The 25,513-nt window shown below is 33.3% G+C and overlaps 1 protein-coding gene across 2 annotated transcripts; it reads right to left on the reverse strand.

Annotated features, from left to right (window-relative positions):
• Nucleotides 1-615: 615 nt before the first annotated feature.
• Nucleotides 616-25,241, reverse strand: LOC142347879 (uncharacterized). 2 transcript variants are annotated; one of them, XM_075399033.1, is made up of 6 exons: nt 25,155-25,241; nt 24,515-24,588; nt 12,414-12,676; nt 11,574-11,754; nt 1,805-2,034; nt 616-849 (listed from the first exon to the last, which is right to left on the reverse strand). In XM_075399033.1, exons 2-6 carry the CDS (start codon nt 24,560-24,562, stop codon nt 690-692), a joined length of 882 nt encoding a protein of 293 aa, XP_075255148.1. In that variant the 5' UTR covers nt 24,563-24,588; nt 25,155-25,241; the 3' UTR covers nt 616-689. The 2 variants fall into 2 exon arrangements, with proteins under 2 accessions (XP_075255148.1, XP_075255157.1); XM_075399042.1 differs by having other exon boundaries at nt 681-874.
• Between the last annotated feature and the right edge of the window lie 272 nt (nt 25,242-25,513).

A 25,513-nucleotide genomic window follows, 5' to 3' on the forward strand; every position in this document is an offset into this window, starting at 1 on the left:
TTTCTAAGCTCATAGCTTCTAATTTTGCTTGTTATCTAGTACTGCTCCAGTTAGTGGTTAAAATTTGAAATCAATGTATACGCCATTGATTCCCTGCACTAGTGGCCGTGCCTGCCTATGAAATTTAGAAAATACGTATCTGTAAGTTAACAAATAAGGTACATAAATTTGTAGAACTCTATCCAAGTTTCACAAAAAGAGACGTTTTCGCGAAAATACAATGTTTTCACATATAAGTTTACTCTCTCTAATGCTTATCATGTATGCAAACTCAATTATTGCTGAAAAAACGTGAACGGTGAGCACATCACATTTCGTGACAAATTTCTTTTTACTCTGAAGCTTGGATAGAGCTCACCAACTTGACCTTATCTGGTATCTGGTATGTTACCGTTACGTTTTACCTCACTTTCATAGATAGGCAAAACCACTAGTATGAGGGATCGAAGTTAAAAAGATTGTTTTCAAAATGTGATCTCAAATTGGGGCAATATCGCGCCAAAAGTGAGTTTTTAACTTAATAATACTGGAGGGTGTTAACTTATTTTCGACGTTCATTATAGCTTTTAACAAACTTGCACAAGGTAAACTTTGACCTTTATTAGTGTGCACCCATTTAATGACATAGTTTCTAACTTGACATATATCTGTTTTTGGTTTACGTTGAGGTATATGAACATAGAATGAGTTCATGAGGAATTGGTCAATGTCACTCGATTGAGACGACCTCTAACAGGTGTCAGTTGAAACGACGATATCAAGAATTTAGCGGCTGAATCCTTTGTTGGGTAGGATATCTTCTGGTACAACTTGTTGTGTAGTAGCCATAGAAGTCCTTTCTTTTTGACACTTTGTGCAAATCAGTTCAATCCCACTGATACTCGATACTTTTTTAATGCACTGAGAGCTGGGTTCCCTTAAACGCTTTACGCAACAAAAAAGCCCAGGGTAAAATTGTTTACTTAATAGCAAATGTAAACTGTGGTCAGTGGAACGGTCCGAAAGAATTTATTTAAATCTGCCCCCTATAGGGACCTATTCTGGAACAACGGCGTAGAAAGAGATAAATTTTAGAAAAAAATAATAAAAATGAAAACTCCACTCTTATTGTGCCTACTTTATTTAAAAATGACTGATTTTGTCGAAAAACGCATAACCCTTAGCGCAGTGGTAGAAGAGAAGGAAAAAATATGGAGGCGTGAACTCGAGATAGCGTTGGAAGGTGGAAAAACTAATAATTCCACTTTTCGTTGCACCCTTTTCACCCATAGTTCCGCTCTTGAATTCCACTCTTTATGCGTTTATTAAGCGGAGATCTAACGGAGTGAAAATATTAAGATTCCATCTTTTCTTCTCTTTTCCCGTTAGCTTTTGCCGAAAATCCTCGGCCCAAGAATCTTGCAAGATGATGTGTAACCTTACAAGATGTCAAGATCGTGCATAATCTATGGAGCGTAATCTTGCCATTCAGGTCAACCTTAATGGTAGGACAATCTGCTTAAAAGAATTGACGTTCAATTGCTTCATTTTTTACATCAACATGCAATGTTGCTTATTTAACACGGTTTTAGGAATTCAGTGTTTTTTTCTACTCTTGCAAGATTTTTGAGATCTGAAGGTCCGAAATCTTAAGATAGCCGTTGGTAATAGACTAGGGTGGCTGAGAGGAGCTTTCCGAGCTAATGTCGGTTTTAAATTGTGAAGAATATAATTGTTGGAAAGTTTTAAAAAAATCAGTAATGGATTCACGTTAACCAGTTACATAACGTATAACGAGCTTTGCATGTGACAAAGTATCGGGTACTAGTGGTCATCCTTCGAGTCCTGAACTTCCTGCTGCTTTCCTCGTCTGGCTCTGAGCAGGAATGTGTATGACCGCTCAACCGCGAGGAGGACAGTGCATAGGATGAAAGCGAGCGAGTAGTAACTGTCCCTTCTGACGTTTTTCACTCGTAGAATGTGTCCGTCTACCCATCGCCATGAGATTGTAGTCAAGCCAAGAAGAGCTTCCTCTCGGAACATTGTTGTCGCAATCTGCAAAAACCCTTTGAGTTAGGAGTACAATGTGTAAGGTGCAAATGAAACTGCTCAAAACAAAATCAGAACAAGCTACAGCAAAACCCAATAAATCTAGTCTAATGATTATTTTATTATATTATTATAATAGTATCTTTTTTCGTATCTGAAATGCTTAAAAGATGATTAAGACGAGATAAATATTGAGCAAAAAAAGTTGGTTCTGCTGCATACATTTTTTTTTCGACCCCCACTTTAGTGGGGAGGGAGGAACTATATACTCAACTGGGTTTTTTTTTTGTTCAGTCAATTTTGGCCGATCGACATATTCATCGTAGAGAATTGTGAGTGGTATCATTAAAAATCCCGTCCAGCGTAGAATACGGAATTGAAAAGATTTTTTAATTTTCGTTTTTTACAGGGAGTTATCGAGGTTTAAAGTTTTGTGAACATTGGACTGTTTTTGTTCACATTTTCAGTAATTTTTGCTAAAATTTTGCACAATTTCGCTAATATAATTCAAAATAAGTTAAAATTTTGAGCGGCAGATTGTTGTTGTTACCGTTAGAGATAGAAGAGCGTTAATGAATTGTTTGATCGAAGTTTTTTTGGGCTATAATTTTTGATAATATTTTCAAAATTCAATCCTTTTTAATCAAAATGGCACAAAATATGCTTTTTTGGTCCCCTTTGTTAAAGTTTGCCAGACTTAGTGACCTAGAAATCTTAACACAGACTCCCTTAAAAAGCGCTAGTTGCAATTAGGCTACGTATGACGGTCTTCTGGAATTAAAACTTTGCCGTTTTTTGCAGATTTAACTCCATAATTATACAAAATGCATAGTTGTTTTTTTTTAATTTGAAGAACTCCACTCAACAATTGGTCTAATTTGCAAACACCTGGAACACTTGGTCGGTTTGCTGGGGGCGCGACAACATCAGGGAGAGGTTCGATAATATCACGGATTCTCAGAATCAGAGACTTTTTGGTTTTTATTTTGATGCGGCCTTTTTTCAAAATATTTTGCTTTTTTTTAATCATAATTACTGACAATATTTTGTATTCACGGCTCCTTTAATGACAGCTACAATTTACGTAAAAGTGAGGCTAAATGTAGATACAGTTTGTTCTCAGAGAACCGAAGGGTTTTTATGGCTTTGAGGAAGAGTTTTAGTAAAATTTAACTGAAATCTTGTCTTTTGCCTTCATTTGTTATTCTTTTGGCAGTGTAATTTTTATGTTTAACCGCTCAATGATCTATATTTCTTCCTTAAGAGGTGCAGATAAACCTTTTCTATTCATTTGGGTATTACCTAATGTCTCTTATGTTGTTGAAAGTATTTGTTTTAAGGAAATTTCTGTGATTTTTTGAACTTGTCAATTTTTTGTATCATTTTAGTCAACAGTTTGCTTATTCTCAGTAAGTATAGGTCACCCTTTCCTCCCTATAGAATAAAAACTAATTGTTTGCTGATTTTTTGAACAAAAGGTTTTCTTGCTTCTGGTACTACGAGTTTTCATTCAAAATTTTCTGATTTTTGTGCATACCTGCCCATTTTTGATGTTGTTTTTGTTTCTTTTGTAAATTGTCACATTATTTAACAATCTAACTGAAAAAACCTATACAACATTTGAAACTGAACTTATTCTTTGTTTTCATAACATATGATTTGAAGGGCTGCGACACCGTGCTCTTGCAGAAATTGGTAGAGTTTTATGTTTTTGCCCTTCATTTGTTGTTAAATTTTGTTGTCATATGCCAAATTTTGTGTAATTAAAGGTCTCAGTGACCAACGATAGATAAACAAGTGAATTTAATTTTTGATATCCCTAGATAGCTAATGGTTTTTTTGACTTTCGAATTAAATTGCTAAAAAAAGAGTAACAGTATTCAACTTAACTCTTTCTGTTCTGGTTTGCGTTTTTTTTTCGTATTTTACTACATTGTATAATTTTCGTAAATTAGCCTCATTGTTTAGAGTTCTTTCTAAAGTTCTGTTTTATCAAACATTAATTTTTCTGTTGTTTAAACGTTTTAAATGATGTCTGCAGGGCTTAGGCAATTTGTTTCAGCAGAATTTTGTGAATTTTAGTTACTTTTCAGTTTTTGTGGTTCTTTTTGATGTCATTTTGTGATAGTCGTTTTACAAAAAGACGTTATGATGATTAAAAGAGACGCAAATGAAGATGTTATCTTCTCACGGTTAATATCTTATAAATTTAATGGCTTCAAAACTGTGGTTTCGTAAATTTTTTGTGAAACTTATTAGTTCAGCTTGTATTTAATGTTACCTTAAAGCCTTGTTATTAAGTCTCATTAATAACAATCGCAATCAGTTTTCCAAATAGTTGCAAGACAAATTGTCTACTCTTTTAGCCGAAAGCTTTTGTTGGCTATGAATTTTGAAAATATTTGTTTTTAATAAAAAAAATTATAGGTTTTTGAGATCGGCCAATTTTTTTTTTGTTAAATTGTAGCTAAGCATCTCTATATACAATTCACATGATTTGTCTATTGAAATACAATGTGCTCTTCATAAAGGTTTTTTTTTCCTCAAATGGTCTTTCTTCTTGGAACAACCAGTTTTCGTAAAACCAATTTTCGTGATTTTTGTATATTTGCCCCATTTTTGTAGGTTTTTGTTTTCTTTTCACAGTATCACAATAACGGGCTTCATTTGATTTACAATTGTTGTCACCTGTAAAAAATGCAAACGAAGAATTTTTGTTGTTTTTAGTGATCAGCGTAATATTTAACTGATTGGGACATCGTTTTGATTTGGTGGGACATCGTTTTTGTGCATAACTTTTTGTTCAAGTTTTTGGTTTTTGCCTGTATTTGTTGTTCTTTTTGTAGTCGTGTGACATATCCTGGATGATGAAAGGCCTCAATTGCTCTCTATTGAGGTTTAAACGACTCTCTCAATGATTTCATTTGATGCGTAATGTTTCTGATCAGTTCGAATTTAATTCTTTTTTTAAAAAAAAATGCAATGTTCTAATAAACTTTGCCCCTTTTTCTCATTTCTAGTCGACTTAGTTTAGTCTTCTGAGTATAAATTTTATCTGATGTCATTTCGATTTGGTTATTAGTGGTTTTCAAAAAAATGGACAAGCAGTTTTGGTCGTAATTAATATTTGTAACCATTTGATTTTTATTGCCGTCTTTTCTGATAGTCTATTATTGTAGCCACAGGTCTCATAGGCCCTCTAGAGTAGATTGTTTTATGCTTTTAGTAGTTTGTTGAAAGATATGTTGATATGTTAATTCTTTTATCTCTTCCTCATTTGGTAGACAAATAAGTGAAAAATGTAGATAAGTGGGGTCGGAACTTAATGTGCGAACGCACATTACCGAGCCGCCTTGTTTCATATAAGTTGAGCTCTCATTCGATTTACAAAGCAGTGCCTGTTCGCTAAAAAAACCTTTGACCGTGAGAACTAGTAAAAAAAGCATCGTAAAAGAAACATTAAGAAAAAATGCAAACAAAAAGCTCCATCGGCAAAATTTCAGAACTACAGTTATTGAAAGCTTCTGAAAAATAACCTTTAACAATTATGGCTTTTTAAAAACGGTCACTTTTAGCAGTTTATTTTAACACTTTATTTTTTATCAACCCTTCGAATTTAATTTTTTTTTTCATTTGACTTCTTGTTCTATTTGTAAATCCGAATCATTATATCATACAGAGAAATGCGTGCGGCATCAAACCGATAGCGGATTGAAATTCACACTTTTTGCTACGTGAGACTTGCCATTATAATAAAATGATATTAAAGTTATATGAACTCTATTATTAGGAACCGTGAACACACATATAGATAAACTTTACTCAAAACAAAACAAAACATTATTAAAAGGCCAAGAGAAAAGTTGTCGCGTAACAATAAAAGTAAACGAAAAAAAGTAAAAAGTAACAATAACAGCACAGAAACCAAGAAAAAATGCGTTTTTCGCAATTATTTCAAACGTTGTTCATTTTTGACGTAAATTCTTGAAATTAAATCAAACAAAGAGGCTCGTTAGCGTGCGTTCGCACATGATGTTCCGACCCGAGCTTATCAACATTCTTTACTTAATTGTCAACCAAATGACGATATAACAAAAATAGATATTTGAGGTTAAAACAGTCGTTACACAATGTAACCACTAATTGAATAACATAAGGACATGCCTCATTACAGCACCAACGAGATCTGCCGATAAAGAGACTACGATAAAAAAAACAAACAACAAAATTAGCAAAAACAAAAATTTCAAGGCAAAAACTGAATATCAAAAAGCACATAGTAACAACGTCAAAATGCAGTCAGAGAAAACTTTAACTACACAAGTTAACTTTTTCCTAACTATAAAGCTGATGGAAATTTTTCTTAATGAGACTAGGTAACAAGTCGGCAAAGAGAACGAATAATGAGGCAAAATTCAAAAATTAAACAATATTTTTTAAACCAAGAAATTTTAAAAGTCTTTAAAAGCATTAGCTTTTAACTAAATAACCCTGACAATTTACTAAAAAGATATCACGAAACCAAAAGGACCTGTCTTTGGTTAGACAATGTCATAGAAACGGACTAAAGATTCAGAAAACTCAAAAAACTACAAATGATTTTTGAAAACAAGTTATTGATACCATTTACGTCATTGGCTATTATCTGAATATTATATACTTTTAACTCAATTGTTATTTTTACTATTTCAGCTGAAGGATTTTTTCTGAGATATTAACTAAGTTTACCTGGGCCTCATTTGAAAACCATTGGGATCTGTTATTATACGATTTTGCTGAAAGAAGAGAAAAAGAAACACAAAACTGACCACCCGAAAAACGTTTATAAAAAATTTCATTGTCCAACAAGCAAAACGCCAGTGACAAATCAAATTAGTAGATAAGTTTTTTTGAAATACAAGAAATTGGACGAGACCTCTCAATGATGAAAATAATTTACAAGTTGACGAAAAGACGAAACAAAAACTGAAACGTTTGAAAAAAAATTGGAAATGTATATCATAAACTTTAAATCGCTATAAACTGAGTGCTTTGGGTAACATCTTTCATTCAATCTTCAATTACAAGCTTATGCGACCGGTCAGCAATTTACGGATACCTAGAGAACAAAAAAAAACAGGAATAAAGAGCAAATTCAAGAAAAAAATTGAGAGAGAAAATCGTCGAAGGCATTAAAAAATTTCCAACAGAAACTTTTCTAGTTTCAAATATGTTTTTTAACAGCAATGGAATTCTTCTTTTTTAACAATAGGATTTCAAAAAATCACCAAATATGAACAAATACATTAGAACCACGAAATTTCTGAAAAAACTCGTAGTATCAACGCCGTAAAATTCAATAGCTTTCAACAAAAACCAGTAAATACGCTTCATTGATGAGACCACAAGGTTATCTGCCATTCATATTTCATCAAAAATCCATTACAACGCGTCATTGGCTATGAAAACAACAACAAATACAGGCAAAAACGAAAAATTCAGTAGAAAAGTGCCTGAAGAAAGTGTCGAAGCAATTTTAATATTAAGCTCTACTCTGAAAACTTTATTTATGATCCATTGAACGTCTTCACTAAAACATTGGGAACTATCAGTAGTAGGATAATGTGATAAGATTTCAAAAGGAACCAAAAACAAGAAAATGTATCCAAAAATTAAAAAAAAAAAATATGAAAACCCGTGGCGTTGAAGTTTTGAAACTATTCGGCAGAAGATAAAACCGGAAACCAGATTAATTTTGTATGCAGTAGAAAAGAAGAGGGTCCTCTCAAAACTCAGACTGACTAAAAGTTCACGAAAAATGTTTAAGATTGGTTGATGCCTAAAAATTTTTCGAAAATTTATTTTTAAGGACTTAACAGCGATTAAATTCAACATCTTTCAACGGAAGTCAATAAATATACTACGATATGAGACAAAAAGGATATCTGTCACGCGAAGTTAATCAATAAAACATCACACTAAGTCTTATGACTATGAAAACAACAACAAAAAAAGGCAAAAACCAAAAACTCTGTAGGAAAATGCGAGAAGAAATTGTCGGAGCCATTTAAAACATAAGTTTTCCTCAAAAACCTCATCTTTGATCCACTGAGCGTCTCTTTTAAGCCCAGGGGAGCTATCAATATTGGGATAATGTGATAAGAGTTCAAAAGTAACCAATAAAACGAAACTATTCAAAAATCTAAAAAATAAATTTTGAAATCTTGTCATTGAAGTCAGAGAACCAATAGTTAGAAGATAAAACCGCTAGCCATATTACATTTGGTTGCAGTAGAAAAGCAGGAGGCACTGTCACTACTGAGACTGACTAACAGTTCACGAAAAAAAGTTTAAGATTGATTAATGTTCAGAAGAATTTTTTCGAATACTTATTTTCAGAATACTTATTTTCAACAGCCATTAAAATCACTAGCTTTCAACGAAGTCAATAAATACGCTCAATTTTACTTCGATGTGAGGACAAGAAGTTTGTCATTCATAGTTAATCAATAAGACATCACAATAAGTCTTATGACTATGAAAACGACAACAAATACAGGCAAAAACCAAAACCCAGTGGAAAAGTGCGAGAAGAAAGTGTCGAAGCCGTTTAAACCATAGGCTTTATTATCAAGTAAAGTTATGAACGTATTTTCGGAGCCAATGGGAGCTATCAATTTTTGGATAATGTGACATGAGTTCAAAAGTAACCAATAATACGAAAATAACCACAAAAATTAAAAAAAAATTGAGATCTTGTCTTTGAAGTCATATATCCAATAGTTATTAGATAAAACCGCTAACCAGATAAAAATTTGTTGCAGTAGGAAGGAAGATGATACTGTTTTTACTGAAGCTGACTTACAGTTCACGAAAATAAGTTTAGGATTGGTTAATGTTCAGAAATTTTTTTCGAAAAATTGTTCTTAAAGCCTTAACAGCCAACAGCTGTCCACTCAAAGCACTAGATATGTTCACCTAATGCTCATTAGGGAACATCTTGCACCTTTGGTCAATGAGTTCACGCCATAGGACTCCAAAAAATTGTAAATCCTCAAAATAAAATCAAATTTTCATTTAAAATTACGAAAACTCAGTGTCGAAGGCAAATAAACATGAGCAATTCCATGAAAACCAACTTTTTTGTTCATTGGGCTTCATTTAAACGTAAATGAGGTTTGTCGCTAACGGAACCTTAATATGAAAGTGACTAGTCTCTAGCTGACTTAAAAAAACAAAAAAACTAAAAAGTTTTCTTAAACAAAGAGCTCTCAAATAGAACTCGATATTTTTGATAGGGAACTTCCCTATGAGACCAGAACTAGTCTTTTTATCACCTTAAGTCCATTAGGATCTTACAATTGGTTCATATTGTGTTATGAAATGTAAATTTGAAATACTCTTTTTATAGAAAATATCTTAACTTGAAGAGAAAATTTACTCTAAAAGCGAACAAAAATCTAGCCAAATATCTCGTGTTCACACAAAACTTCAATCCTCGATAACTCCTCGAAAAAAACGAAATTCAAAAAAAACGTTTTAATTTTGAATTCTATGCTGGAACGGCTTTTTAATGACACCACTCACGTTTCTCTACGATGAATATATCGATCGGCCAAAATTGACTTAACAAAAAAAACCCATTTGAGTATATAGTTCCTCCCCCCACAAGTGGGTCGGAAAAATATTATCGTTATTTATTAAGCAGAACTTGCTTTAAAATTGTCAGCACTTTTCGCAATGCTCATCTGGAGTTCACTGAAAAGCAATTAATTTAACAAAAATTGCCTAAATTAGCAAAAATTGCTAAGTGGTGAAAAAACCACCGATAGTTTTAACTTGTTTTGTTTTTCATTTCTGATAACATTTGAAAATTTGTCAGAAGCCACAAAACAGCCAAAATCTTGGAAAAAATTAGAAAACTCAACTGCTGCTCCCACTGATATATATTTTTAAAACATAAAGCAGCAAAAACGTCGCTTATGACGACCAAAACTTGGAAAATGTCGAGTTCTTTGTAATCAATTAAAATACAATTCAAATACCGGGAGTTTTGCCAATTGTTCTAGGGTCAAAATTGACAACAGATTCTTTGTTTTTAAAATAAAAATTAAGCAGATTTATAAAATATTGCTTGGCAAAAATTTGTTGATATAGATATAGCGCTAAGTTAAGTTGTTTAATTTAGTGCAAAATGTGCCAGAATTTGATTCAAAGGTTAGCACTTTTTAATCAACTAGATGCTCACGATTGATTTACTGCTGCATTTAGGGCTTTGATCTCTTTTATAACTTTTTGTGTTGCCGGCTTCCAATAGAAGCATAATGATTGTGCTCACCTTTTACACGATTAAATTGGCCATTTTGTGTAACTGCGGAAACCCGGCACTTGTACCTTTGATATTTTGAACAATTCCAGGCAGTGGCGAACTCATTTAATCTTTTAACATAAAACTCGTGGCCTTCTACAACCAATGTTTTTTTTGTCTTTGGAAGAAGTTTTAAATTAAAAGTCGTCAGTTATCATGCTGAATTCAAAACGCAATGAAACAAGAAATGTTGAATTCCATCCACTTTTCAATTGCTTTTAATTGTCTCACTATCTACTAGATTGGATAACTAATTCGCTATTAGTTATAGCTCTGCTTCAAACTAACGAGTCGTTAGCTCTATGTCCCTGACATTTATTATCCATAGATTTACAGACTAAAATTGGAATGAACTGATTGAGGTGTGAAAGTTGTATTCACACCTCAATCATTTCATACCCAAATTTTAATATCTATTGATTAGGCTAAATAGAAATGATTGAGGCCTAATTATCTTCATTTATAGGAAGCTTGTAATCGGGGTGAAGCAATAAAGGGGTTAAATAATTGAGGGGTTAATTGATTTAGGGGTTCAGAAATCTTTGTTAAAATATAGGGGGTTAAAAGAATAGGGGTGACAAAAAAGAGGACACCAATTTACTCGCTTCTTAATTTTGCTAATAAACAAAAAGCAATTGATAGTAACGCAGTGCGTTTTAGAGTTCACGAGTGCAGCTAAAAAAAAGACTTCGAATGCAGAAAAGAATTTCGCAGCTCTTTTTTCAGCTACAATTGCAAGTACAATAGTAACTTTTTCACATTGAACAGTTAAGAAATTCCATGCAAAACCATATCTACAAACAAAATAATAAGCTAAATGATAAGAGAAGTTTCAAATTGGCTAAATGTGAGCACATACACGGAGTCAAAGTCCTTCACTCAGTCTGATTCATGAACACAAAATCTCTTGCTTCTTAAGAATTTGTCCATAATGACAGTTCTTCTTGGTTTTCTTTGAAATAGAAATGTCACGTGAACAAAAGTCTTGCTGCAAAAAGGATAAAAAGGACCGGTAAACAAACAACACTCTTCCTTGAGTCCTAGAAAATCTCAGGAGATCCATAACAACCTCAGCTGTGGCTTCTCTGTTGTTAGGAAATGAAAACTGAGAGACTGAAAATCGCAATCAAAACGGTCAAAAACGGTCGAAAATCATTTCTGGTGTTGACCTTTTTTCGATCAGAGATATACTATGTACCTGAGTGACGACTTCAACGTGATCGAGGTGTCCATTGAGGAGTGTCTCCTTGCGTGTCATGTCCACTGAGGTGAGGGAGCCTGAACTGACCATGGTGGGAATGATTCCCCATTGAGCCACAAGTAGAGTGTAGCTGCCCATTTTACTCCCTGTCCCATCTATGTAGTCCACATCGTCGTATCTCGAGTGAAACAGAACATAATTTGGCAAATCAGAATCCCAATTTCTTGGCAACACCCAAAATTAGGAGGTTGGCTAATTATTTGCTAAGATAGGAAAATATGTTAACAGATTTAAACGTGGAAAAATGACTAAGATAACCATATACCACACTGAAAATGACCAAAGCTAACTCAATTTGATCTTTTTCGTCTGTGCCCCCCAGTTATTTTGCAAACCCTTGGCGCTCTTGCAATATCAGATACAAATAACAACTCACTGGTACTATCTAACGGTATGTATTCTATAACGAGGGGGGGGGGCATTAAGTTCTCCATGGGCAATAACGGAAAAGATGCGGTAATTTTTTTTGTTGATTCTTTAAATATTTTTAATTTTTATTAAATTACAAGCTTTTTTCAGTTAAGTATTATGTCATCAAAAAATCTCGTGAATTATTCTTTTGCAGGGGTGAGGAAGACCAGATTTATCAGATTCCTAATACTCATCATAATGAACTCATTACATTTTGCATCCCCGTATATTATGAAAGAGAACATATCCAAAGTACAACACGATCTCCCCCCATTATCGGAAGAGCTCATTGATATCATTTTCCATACAGCATCTGACCCATTAACTTTCTTTCTCTTTTTCGTGCTCAAAGATAGAAATGATTACTTCTCCTTCCACTCTGCGTTGAATTGTTGGAACTCCATTGGAATGACGTATGTCAAATAGGAGATGTGAGATCCAGGGTTCTGGCACACCAGTCTGTACAGGTAGCCATTGGCCCACTTGAGAGGACCCTCGAAGAACAAGTACGAGGCCCACAGTCCCTCTGCTCTTTGAACGTCCTCTAGGAGCCGCCACTCACTTTTATTCTGTCCTCCCAGATAGGGAATGGCAAACGCCGAACAGTTAGTCAGAAGTCTGGGCTTGGTCTAAAAAAAGTCAGTCGTTCGAAATTTGGTTCTCAGACTGAAACTTATTTAAAAACACTGTCTAAGGTCTTAGACCGAAATGAAGAAAACTAGGGACATAGGTAATTTTGAACGCGCAATGGTATTGACATGAACGCATAAGAGTTCATTTTTGAGGTGCTTGAGAGGCTGCATGTAGGTAACTTTGAGCATAAAAACAACTGGACATAAGGCAGACCCTATGTGGGCTCTTTTTAGAGCCCTAAGGTATAAAGAGTTAGGGCTACTTATTTCTGCGCGCAAAGTAGGCTTACCTAGTTTTCTCAGACTAACTGACTCTGTAAAACACTGAAGGTGAACTTCAATCATAACGGTGAAGATATAGTATAACACCAGAGTACTAAAAATAGACATCGTACAACTATAGAACGCTATATAAAAGAGTATAATGTCTTCTCAGTCTGTGATTGTTTAGAGGTGTACATCCAGCAATTCGACTGCTACATACATCAGGGGTTGTGTGTTTTTATCCGAATTTGTGAGTTGTAGCTGAAATACAATGGAAGTGTCATCAGGTGAAATTAAGACTAGAGTCGTCAGTAAGTGATCTACATCTACATCATCGGGTGGGGAAACAGTAAAGGTGCCAGTCAAAAAGTGTGCTGTCCAGTGACGTCAGTTCTGTTAAAGTGCCCAACTGTCTCCTACTGTGTTGTAGTTAGGATTTGTTCCCAGTTGGTTGAACGTTTGTAGTCTGTAGTCTCTGTCGGTTTGTACAAGAAGATTTCGATTCATTTCCATCTGGTACAGAGTTTGTTCCGATCGATATAACAGCTTACCTTTATGGTAGAAATCCCTTGTTAGCTACAGTCTGAGCTACTTTGCCCTTTAAATTTTATAAGTTTAATGCCTGCGGAGTAAGCTCCGACCTTTAAAACAATTAATTTCAAAGTAATGAAACCATTAGAAATCAACTAAAGTATCCCATAGGTGTACAATTATCAATCCTTCTATAGAGGGAATTACGAACTGCCGGTATTCATTTTTTTATGCGGTTACAAAAAGAACAACAAATACACAACAAACAGAAAATCAATTAAAACTTGGCAGAAAACGCTTTCTGAACCGCAAAGCCATACTATGGCCATCAAAATATGTTCAATTCCACTTTCTGTGACTACCAATAATGTATTATGTAAACTTTTATTAATAAAGCTAGGTAACAAGTAGAGAAAAATGAAAAAAAACAGCAAAATTAAGTAACACTTTAATTTTTTTCGAAAAAAAATATTTCCAGAGACATGAACGCCATTAATTACAGAATGAAATAATTAATTAGGTTCGTTTATTCATCAAAGCAAGCCCTTAAGAATTTAAAATATCCAAAATATGTCTTACGTCTACAAAAAGAACGACAAAAAATGACAAAAATCAAAAATTAATTTACTTTTTTTCCGTGTCGGTGCCAGTAAAGTCAACTAATTCTTTAAAATAGAAACAATTGTTTTCAGAGTAATTAAAGCCATCAGCTATCTACTAATATCAGAAAAACGGATCATCTATTCTTCTATGAAAAATCAATGAAACCGGGCCATTATACTGGAATTTTCACACGACTAAAAAGACAAAGTAAAAAGGACAGTTAAAGACAAAATTTTAAAAATTCACATAAATTCTTCGAGAAAGTAGTATCGCAGCCGTTAAAATCATAATCTATATCTTCAAGGGCTTCATTTTTATCAATTGTGCCTTGTTTTGAGAACCAATATTGTGATATACGAGCTGTCAATAACGTGATAATGTGACAAAACTAGAAAAGGTGAAAAAAGCGCAATATCTAAAAAATTCATTTTAAAAATGTGTAATCTAGTAATATCACAGCCAGAAAAACATGACTAAAGGCGTCAAAACGGCAATAAAAAATGAATATGATTTCAATAGAAAGAAGAAGCATTCTTTCATTGCTGTCGTTAAGCTACAAGTTGACCTAATTAAGAGAAAAATAGAGGTAAAGTTTAATAATTCATTATTTATTTAAAAACCAAATACTTTCAAAAGTCAAAACAAAAATAAGCTTTCAAGTAATCAACTAGATAAAACAATGTGGAGTTATCTACGAATCCAATTAGACTTAGCATTAGTCAGCTTTGGTTTGAAATGTTCTGTTATTTAATTAATGTAGAAAAAATTGATTTTTTAATAAAAGAGACCGGCTGATTACAATCCGAATTTTTATTTGGATTATACCAGTCCAAGATTGGTCCAAAACTAACCTTGCTATGTTCTAGATAGTGATATTTTGTTAGTTAAAAGCTCAAAAATATATGCTGCGTTTTTGATAGTCAACGAATAAATTCAGCAAAAAACGGCAAAATTTTAATTACATAGCACTCTCAAGGGAATTTGTAGTAGAAAAAGCACCATTTTGAGTCTAAAAAATTGTGTTAGTTGTGTGTGGGTCTGTACTTCCACTTCCTGTAAATTTAATCAAACTGGACTAAAGAAACTTATTTCGTGCTGTTTTTGATGAAAAAGCCTTAACTGTGAAATTTTTAGCCAAAAATTTTGACAAAAAAATCAGTAAAAATAGCCTGCAATAAAATTTTTTGTCTTTACAAATAATAATCAACAACACTTTCTTAAAAAAAAATCACATTTTTTATCAAAATTTGCGACGTTTTAGTCAAAATTCCGGAAAATGTGAATCAAATCTCACCGGAGTTCACTCTATTTTCTCGAAATTTAAACCTCGATAACTCCCTGTAAGAAGCAAAAATTTAAAAAATCTTTTCAATTCCATATTCTACGCTGGGCAAGCTTTCTAATGATACCAGTCTCAACTCTGTACGATGAATATATCGATCGGCCAAAATCGACTGAACAAAAAACCCATTTGAGTATATAGTTCCTTCCCCCTCAAGAGGGGTCGGAACAACTAGTGTGTCTTTGATCTTATTTTAAAAATTCAGGATTTTAATGATGACGATTTTGAGATGGCTGTCCTTTTTTGTCTGTTCTTGATGTGGTTTCTGGATAATAGATCAGTAGTTACCATTGACTGCCCTTTGCTGTGTTTATTTTGAAAAATCAATATTTCGATGTAATGCTGTATTTTTGTGCCTCTAGTGACTATGAGTATACTGACTCTCCAGGCTGGTTTTCTGAGATTAAGTTTCTTTGAAAGTTTAATGGCATGTACGCAATTCTTTAAGATCAATTGTTGTTTCTGTAGTGTTCGGTTATTGTTCTCACAATAAGCAAAGTGTAGTGTCCGCATGTCACTTCTTTCGTCCAAGAGTGGTTTTTGAATTCTTTAGATGATAAAAATAGCGGTACTGCTTAGTTTGCCGAGGTTTGACATATATTTGTGCACTTAATGTTTAACCTCTTTTTGGCGTTCATGCTTTTTTTTGACGAAGTAGTCATTCAGATTGGTTGCAAGGATGGCTATTTTCACCAAACTGCAAACAGTCCTTTTTATGGGTTATAACTATTTAGATATGATTTGGTCTGCCCCTACTTCTTTCTTTCGGCTCACTTTTACCTCTGTAATGAGTTTATCCAATTCTTTTTTGACTTTGTGCTTTAAATAAATTGGTGCTGTTCCAACTTTTCATAGTTTTTGTGTGTAGTTGTGTTTTAATTTTATTCTGTATTTAAATTCATTAGTCGTTGTTTTAGTCGTTGTTAAGTATTTGTATTCAAAATTATTTAATTTCATGATTTGTTGGTTGAATCAAACTTAGGCTGTTTTTGGAGAAAGTTTATTATTCCGACCCCTCTTGAGGGGGGATGAACTATATACTCAAATGAGTTTTTTTGTTTAGACAATTTTGGCCGATCGATATATACATCGCAGAGAGTTGTGAGTGTTATCATTAGACAGCACTTTTTACGCATTTGCACTTTTTTCACGTTTTCTAGTTTTGTCACAATATCACGTTTCTGACAATTACCAATATCACCATATTGGCGTTCAAAGTAAGGCACAATTGCTAATATTACAACCCAAAAAACAATGATTATGGTTTTAACGGCTTCGACACTAATTTCTCGAAGTATTCAATTGAATTTTTAAACTTTGTGTTCAACTGTCGTTTTTACTTTGTCTTTCTTGTCGTATGAAATTTCCTTTATGATGACAAGTTTCATTGTCTTTTAATGGAATCATAAATGAGCCAATATTCTGGTATTAGTAGATAGCTGGTGGCTTTCATGACTTTGAAAACAATTATTCTCCGAAAATAAAATAAACACTTTTTAGCTTCGAAATTTTGTTCCTTTTATTGTCTATTTGTTGCATAGTCTCGTTAATTACGGACCAAATGGGACAACATTGTTGTCAGGGGAAAGTGTCAAAGAGATTGGTGTCATAAAATCTTATGTTTTTAAAGAATTCGTTATGACTACTGGCTTCGACACGGGTTGGTTATCACAAAAAAATTAAATTTATTTTTTGGTTTTTGTCTTAATTGACGTTCTTATTGTAGCTGTATGACATATTCTGGATAATTGCAGGTCTCATGGCTTTTTGTTGGAGGAATAAAGGAATTTTCACTTTGTAATTAATGGCTTTCATGACTTTGGAAGTATGATTTTTCGAAAAAAAAACAAATTATTACGTAATTTTGCACCTTTTTTCTTATTGGTCTTTTTTTACTTAGTCTCAACGTTGAGAGTTTAAACTCTGGTGTTCCACGGAGGTGCAATCAAACATACTTTGAGGGCCAAAATATGGCTTTGCGGTTTCAAAAGCGTTTTCTGGCGAGTTTTATTGATGTTTTGTTTGTTGTCTATTTGTTGTTCGTTTTGAAACCGCATGAAAACCGACAGGTGTTAATGTCCTTCTATAGAAGCACTGGCAATCCCTATGAGATATTTCGGTTGATTTCTAATGGTTTTCATTACTTTGTAATTAATTGTTTTTAAAGGAAATAAGATTAACTTTACTCTTTTTCTTCTGTGGATGAGCGGGGTCGGAACCTTATGTGCGATCGCACCTTACAGAGCCTCCTTGTTACGTTTATATGTTTCATGTTGTCTAATCTTGTTAATGGTGTATCGTGATGTCCTTTTACTTGCCATTTTAGCAACGTTTCTGTTGTTTTAATGTTTTTTGAAGATTCGACTGTGCTTAAATTTTTTTCTGTCTGTGGTTACAATCGACTGATTGTCGTTCTCTTGGCGTTTCCAGTAGATTTTTTGATGTTAGCTAAAGTGATCAATATTTCTTTTTAATAAAATTGATATTGATCTTTACATGTATAACAAGTTGTTTACTTTGTGTCCGTTTAACTTTAACTCAATATCAACGGTTCTACTGTTATTTTAGTGTGTCTTTGATCTTATTTTAAAAATTCAGGATTTTAATGATGACGATTTTGAGATGGCTGTCCTTTTTTGTCTGTTCTTGATGTGGTTTCTGGATAATAGATCAGTAGTTACCATTGACTGTCCTTTGCTGTGTTTATTTTGAAAAATCAATATTTCGATGTAATGCTGTACTTTTGTGCCTCTAGTGACTATGAGTATACTGACTCTCCAGGCTGGTTTTCTGAGATTAAGTTTCTTTGAAAGTTTAATGGCATGTACGCAATTCTTTAAGATCAATTGTTGTTTCTGTAGTGTTCGGTTATTGTTCTCACAATAAGCAAAGTGTAGTGTCCGCATGTCACTTCTTTCGTCCAAGAGTGGTTTTTGAATTCTTTAGATGATAAAAATAGCGGTACTGCTTAGTTTGCCGAGGTTTGACATATATTTGTGCACTTAATGTTTAACCTCTTTTTGGCGTTCATGCTTTTTTTTGACGAAGTAGTCATTCAGATTGGTTGCAAGGATGGCTATTTTCACCAAACTGCAAACAGTCCTTTTTATGGGTTATAACTATTTAGATATGATTTGGTCTGCCCCTACTTCTTTCTTTCGAATCACTTTTACCTCTGTAATGAGTTTATCCAATTCTTTTTTGACTTTGTGCTTTAAATAAATTGGTGCTGTTCCAACTTTTCATAGTTTTTGTGTGTAGTTGTGTTTTAATTTTATTCTGTATTTAAATTCATTAGTCGTTGTTTTAGTCGTTGTTAAGTATTTGTATTCAAAATTATTTAATTTCATGATTTGTTGGTTGAATCAAACTTAGGCTGTTTTTGGAGAAAGTTTATTATTCCGACCCCTCTTGAGGGGGGATGAACTATATACTCAAATGAGTTTTTTTGTTTAGACAATTTTGGCCGATCGATATATACATCGCAGAGAGTTGTGAGTGTTATCATTAGACAGCACTTTTTACGCATTTGCACTTTTTTCACGTTTTCTAGTTTTGTCACAATATCACGTTTCTGACAATTACCAATATCACCATATTGGCGTTCAAAGTAAGGCACAATTGCTAATATTACAACCCAAAAAAACAATGATTATGGTTTTAACGGCTTCGACACTAATTTCTCGAAGTATTCAATTGAATTTTTAAACTTTGTGTTCAACTGTCGTTTTTACTTTGTCTTTCTTGTCGTATGAAATTTCCTTTATGATGACAGGTTTCATTGTCTTTTAATGGAATCATAAATGAGCCAATATTCTGGTATTAGTAGATAGCTGGTGGCTTTCATGACTTTGAAAACAATTATTCTCCGAAAATAAAATAAACACTTTTTAGCTTCGAAATTTTGTTCCTTTTATTGTCTATTTGTTGCATAGTCTCGTTAATTACGGACCAAATAGGACAACATTGTTGTCAGGGGAAAGTGTCAAAGAGATTGGTGTCATAAAATCTTATGTTTTTAAAGAATTCGTTATGACTACTGGCTTCGACACGGGTTGGTTATCACAAAAAAATTAAATTTATTTTTTGGTTTTTGTCTTAATTGACGTTCTTATTGTAGCTGTATGACATATTCTGGATAATTGCAGGTCTCATGGCTTTTTGTTGGACGAATAAAGGAATTTTCACTTTGTAATTAATGGCTTTCATGACTTTGGAAGTATGATTTTTCGAAAAAAAAAACAAATTATTACGTAATTTTGCACCTTTTTTCTTATTGGTCTTTTTTTACTTAGTCTCAACGTTGAGAGTTTAAACTCTGGTGTTCCACGGAGGTGCAATCAAACATACTTTGAGGGCCAAAATATGGCTTTGCGGTTTCAAAAGCGTTTTCTGGCGAGTTTTATTGATGTTTTGTTTGTTGTCTATTTGTTGTTCGTTTTGAAACCGCATGAAAACCGACAGGTGTTAATGTCCTTCTATAGAAGCACTGGCAATCCCTATGAGATATTTCGGTTGATTTCTAATGGTTTTCATTACTTTGTAATTAATTGTTTTTAAAGGAAATAAGATTAACTTTACTCTTTTTGTTCTGTGGATGAGCGGGGTCGGAACCTTATGTGCGATCGCACCTTACAGAGCCTCCTTGTTACGTTTATATGTTTCATGTTGTCTAATCTTGTTAATGGTGTATCGTGATGTCCTTTTACTTGCCATTTTAGCAACGTTTCTGTTGTTTTAATGTTTTTTGAAGATTCGACTGTGCTTAAATTTTTTTCTGTCTGTGGTTACAATCGACTGATTGTCGTTCTCTTGGCGTTTCCAGTAGATTTTTTGATGTTAGCTAAAGTGATCAATATTTCTTTTTAATAAAATTGATATTGATCTTTACATGTATAACAAGTTGTTTACTTTGTGTCCGTTTAACTTTAACTCAATATCAACGGTTCTACTGTTATTTTAGTGTGTCTTTGATCTTATTTTAAAAATTCAGGATTTTAATGATGACGATTTTGAGATGGCTGTCCTTTTTTGTCTGTTCTTGATGTGGTTTCTGGATAATAGATCAGTAGTTACCATTGACTGCCCTTTGCTGTGTTTATTTTGAAAAATCAATATTTCGATGTAATGCTGTATTTTTGTGCCTCTAGTGACTATGAGTATACTGACTCTCCAGGCTGGTTTTCTGAGATTAAGTTTCTTTGAAAGTTTAATGGCATGTACGCAATTCTTTAAGATCAATTGTTGTTTCTGTAGTGTTCGGTTATTGTTCTCACAATAAGCAAAGTGTAGTGTCCGCATGTCACTTCTTTCGTCCAAGAGTGGTTTTTGAATTCTTTAGATGATAAAAATAGCGGTACTGCTTAGTTTGCCGAGGTTTGACATATATTTGTGCACTTAATGTTTAACCTCTTTTTGGCGTTCATGCTTTTTTTTGACGAAGTAGTCATTCAGATTGGTTGCAAGGATGGCTATTTTCACCAAACTGCAAACAGTCCTTTTTATGGGTTATAACTATTTAGATATGATTTGGTCTGCCCCTACTTCTTTCTTTCGGCTCACTTTTACCTCTGTAATGAGTTTATCCAATTCTTTTTTGACTTTGTGCTTTAAATAAATTGGTGCTGTTCCAACTTTTCATAGTTTTTGTGTGTAGTTGTGTTTTAATTTTATTCTGTATTTAAATTCATTAGTCGTTGTTTTAGTCGTTGTTAAGTATTTGTATTCAAAATTATTTAATTTCATGATTTGTTGGTTGAATCAAACTTAGGCTGTTTTTGGAGAAAGTTTATTATTCCGACCCCTCTTGAGGGGGGATGAACTATATACTCAAATGAGTTTTTTTGTTTAGACAATTTTGGCCGATCGATATATACATCGCAGAGAGTTGTGAGTGTTATCATTAGACAGCTCGTCCAGCGTAGAATACGGAATTAAAAGGATTTTTTGATTTCCATTTTTACAGGGAGTTATCGAGGTTTAAGCTTCTGAGAAAAATAGAGTGAATTCCGTTGTTTTTTTACATTTTTGTGTATTTTTGACTAAAATTTTGTCAATTTTGATAAAATTTGATAAACTTTTTTCAAAAAAGTGCGGTTGATTTTATTTTTAAAGACAAAAAATATTGTAGACTTTTTTTTATTCTCACATAAGTTTTTTGTCAAAAATGCTGGCTAAATATTTCAAAATTCAGACTTTTTGATCTAAAACCGCACGAAATAAGCTTCCTTAGTCCACATTGATTAAATTTGCCGGAAGCACCCACCCCAAAACACCACTAACACAATCTTTGTAGTGGGCTGCTTCTACTTCAACTTTCGTTGAAAGAGCTCTGTAATCAACAATATGCAGTTTTTTGCTAAATCTCCTCGTTGATTATCAAAATTGCAGCATTTTTTAACTAACAAATTATCTAAATCTGTAATATTCGAAAAAAAGTATTTCTAATGGACAAACAGCAATAGCAGGGTTAGTTTTGGGCCTTTTTGGACTGTTACAATCCAAACAAATAGTTCGGATTGTAATCAGTCGGTCTTTCTTTAAACTAAATTAGTCGACCTTTTTTATATTATTTATACGTTTCTTATATAAATTAAACAGAACATTTCAAATCAAAGCTCAGAAGTGATAGGTCCAATTGGCTTTCTATGCAGCTCTCCAATTGATGCTTCTTGTTTTTTACTTGAATGCTTATGGTCGTTTTGACTTTTAATATTATCTGATTTTTAAATAAATTTTGGCTCATTGAAATTTGCCTCTATCTTTATTAATAATTTGGTCAATTTGTAGCTTAGTGTCAGCTAAGAAAGAACAATTCTTCTTTCTGTTGATTTAGAATTTAATCTCTACTGTGGTTTTACGCCTTAATTTATGGTTATCTGGCTTTGATCCTACTACGATTCACATTTTTCTAATTTTTACGCATTTGCACTTTTTTCACGTTTTCTAGTTTTGTCACAATATCACGTTTCTGACAATTACCAATATCACCATATTGGCGTTCAAAGTAAGGCACAATTGCTAATATTACAACCCAAAAAAACAATGATTATGGTTTTAACGGCTTCGACACTATTTTCTCGAAGTATTCAATTGAATTTTTAAACTTTGTGTTCAACTGTCGTTTTTACTTTGTCTTTCTTGTCGTATGAAATTTCCTTTATGATGACAGGTTTCATTGTCTTTTAATGGAATCATAAATGAGCCAATATTCTGGTATTAGTAGATAGCTGGTGGCTTTCATGAATTTGAAAACAATTATTCTCCGAAAATAAAATAAACACTTTTTAGCTTCGCAATTTTGTTCCTTTTATTGTCTATTTGTTGCATAGTCTCGTTAATTACGGACCAAATAGGACAACATTGTTGTCAGGGGAAAGTGTCAAAGAGATTGGTGTCATAAAATCTTATGTTTTTAAAGAATTCGTTATGACTACTGGCTTCGACACGGGTTGATTATCACAAAAAAATTAAATTTATTTTTTGGTTTTTGTCTTAATTGACGTTCTTATTGTAGCTGTATGACATATTCTGGATAATTGCAGGTCTCATGGCTTTTTGTTGGACGAATAAAGGAATTTTCACTTTGTAATTAATGGCTTTCATGACTTTGGAAGTATGATTTTTCGAAAAAAAAAAACAAATTATTACGTAATTTTGCACCTTTTTTCTTATTGGTCTTTTTTTACTTAGTCTCAACGTTGAGAGTTTAAACTCTGGTGTTCCACGGAGGTGCAATCAAACATACTTTGAGGGCCAAAATATGGCTTTGCGGTTTCAAAAGCGTTTTCTGGCGAGTTTTATTGATGTTTTGTTTGTTGTCTATTTGTTGTTCGTTTTGAAACCGCATGAAAACCGACAGGTGTTAATGTCCTTCTATAGAAGCACTGGCAATCCCTATGAGATATTTCGGTTGATTTCTAATGGTTTTCATTACTTTGTAATTAATTGTTTTTAAAGGAAATAAGATTAACTTTACTCTTTTTCTTCTGTGGATGAGCGGGGTCGGAACCTTATGTGCGATCGCACCTTACAGAGCCTCCTTGTTACGTTTATATGTTTCATGTTGTCTAATCTTGTTAATGGTGTATCGTGATGTCCTTTTACTTGCCATTTTAGCAACGTTTCTGTTGTTTTAATGTTTTTTGAAGATTCGACTGTGCTTAAATTTTTTTCTGTCTGTGGTTACAATCGACTGATTGTCGTTCTCTTGGCGTTTCCAGTAGATTTTTTGATGTTAGCTAAAGTGATCAATATTTCTTTTTAATAAAATTGATATTGATCTTTACATGTATAACAAGTTGTTTACTTTGTGTCCGTTTAACTTTAACTCAATATCAACGGTTCTACTGTTATTTTAGGTTTCGGTTTAGTTATGCTTTTTTCTCTGTGTTTTGCTTGTAGTTAATTGTGTATTTGTGGCTCGATTTTTATATTCTGTATACGCTCTTTTCTTGGTGGTCTCGAGTATGCGATTTATTCGTCGTTGCTTGTCTTCATCAATAGAGTTATGTTCGGATGAATTTCCCCTATATCTATTGCCAATTTCTTTTCCAGTTTCCTACAACTTGGATCAATCCTTTTCACTGGGTATCCAGAATATTTTCGACGAATATCTTTTGCAAATTGACGTTTTAGTCCAGATTGGGCTTTTGTTACTCAATTTTTTTGTTACAGTCGGTTCGATACATGTACTATTACGTGTTAGATTTTGTGTACACGTCTCCCAACGAGAAGTGTTTTTATCTGGATCTTTGTCTTGTGTCGGTATACCTTTCTGTTGGTACAAATTGGCCTATCATTTTTGTCTGAAGTTCTACTCTCAATTATTAGGCTCCTTGTTGGCTCTTTATTAGGATCATATTCTCTATTGCTTTCTTGGCTGTTTTTAAGGTTCTTTGTTATTAACATTATTGATTCTATCGTAAAAAAAATTGGAGGTAAAGTTTTTTTTGGTTGCAAAAATCCTTTTGTGATCACAAGCTACTTTTTAAAACTTCCCGTCAGTTTTTCTTGTATATCCTCTCGAGATTTTTGAATCTAGGAGAAATCTTTGATAATAATTTTTGTAGTTGTCAAAATTGTCATTTTCCGACCTTGGTTTGCCTTTCTGCTCCGTGATGTCTGTCCCGGACCATTTCCATCTCGTTGAAAGCTGCCACCACAATTGCTTAAAAAACAAGAATTCGGGTTTTGTGCTACTTAGTGGCATAATTTTCCTATTTTGGTCAGCACTTTGCGAAACTGTTCCTTAAAATTATTTTTATTAAAAAAATTTTGAGATCTATCATGGCTATTAGTTCATAAGTAGCCGGCGATAATTGAGTTTACATGTAATAGTGCTGTGTAGCTATTTTGAATAAAGCCTATATCGCTTCAACGTTCAGCTTTGTGTTCAATTTCGGCTCTTACAAATTTATATTGCATCAGTGCAGCTTACCTGAGTCCTTTTTTGCTTATTTGAGAATTAATTAGTTTCTCGAAGAGATTGCGGAAAAGTCACTTTCATTTTTTAAAGTCACTGACCTAAATACCAAATTCAAATTCAAATTCAAATACCTTTACAAAACAAGGCCCAATAATAAGAGAATGAGAATGATTAAATTTTATTGGTTATTCAAGTAATTTGAGACTCAATTGACATATTTTATTAGGCATTATCTAAAACTTTGATATTTAACAGGACTGGTAGTATTATTTTAGATAATAATTCATTCACTGTGAATGGAGACTTACTTGTGCTTGGGTATGTGATGACATCGTGGTACTGGGTGACTGTCCCATAGATTTCTGCATTCTCCAACACATTAGCAACCTAATTAAGCAACATTTTCATCTCGTTGACATAACAGCATTACGATGAGAGGATTCAAATTTCAATCGTGAGAGATAAGATTCTGCAGGGAAAACGATGAAATTATGATTGTCTCCTTCTGGAGCAGGTATTAGGTGATATAACTCCTCCAGTGGCTCTCAAAGAACGTAGAGAATCATGATTCAAAATCTAGCTAGATATATTGTGAAGAAGTTAATTTTCAGGAAGTACAGCTATACTGAACTTCAACCGTTGTCAAACAGAGTGATTTGCTGGTTCT

This window comes from Convolutriloba macropyga, chromosome 1, assembly GCF_964194025.1.
Source record: "Convolutriloba macropyga chromosome 1, txConMacr16.3, whole genome shotgun sequence".
Lineage (NCBI taxonomy): Eukaryota > Metazoa > Xenacoelomorpha > Acoela > Convolutidae > Convolutriloba > Convolutriloba macropyga.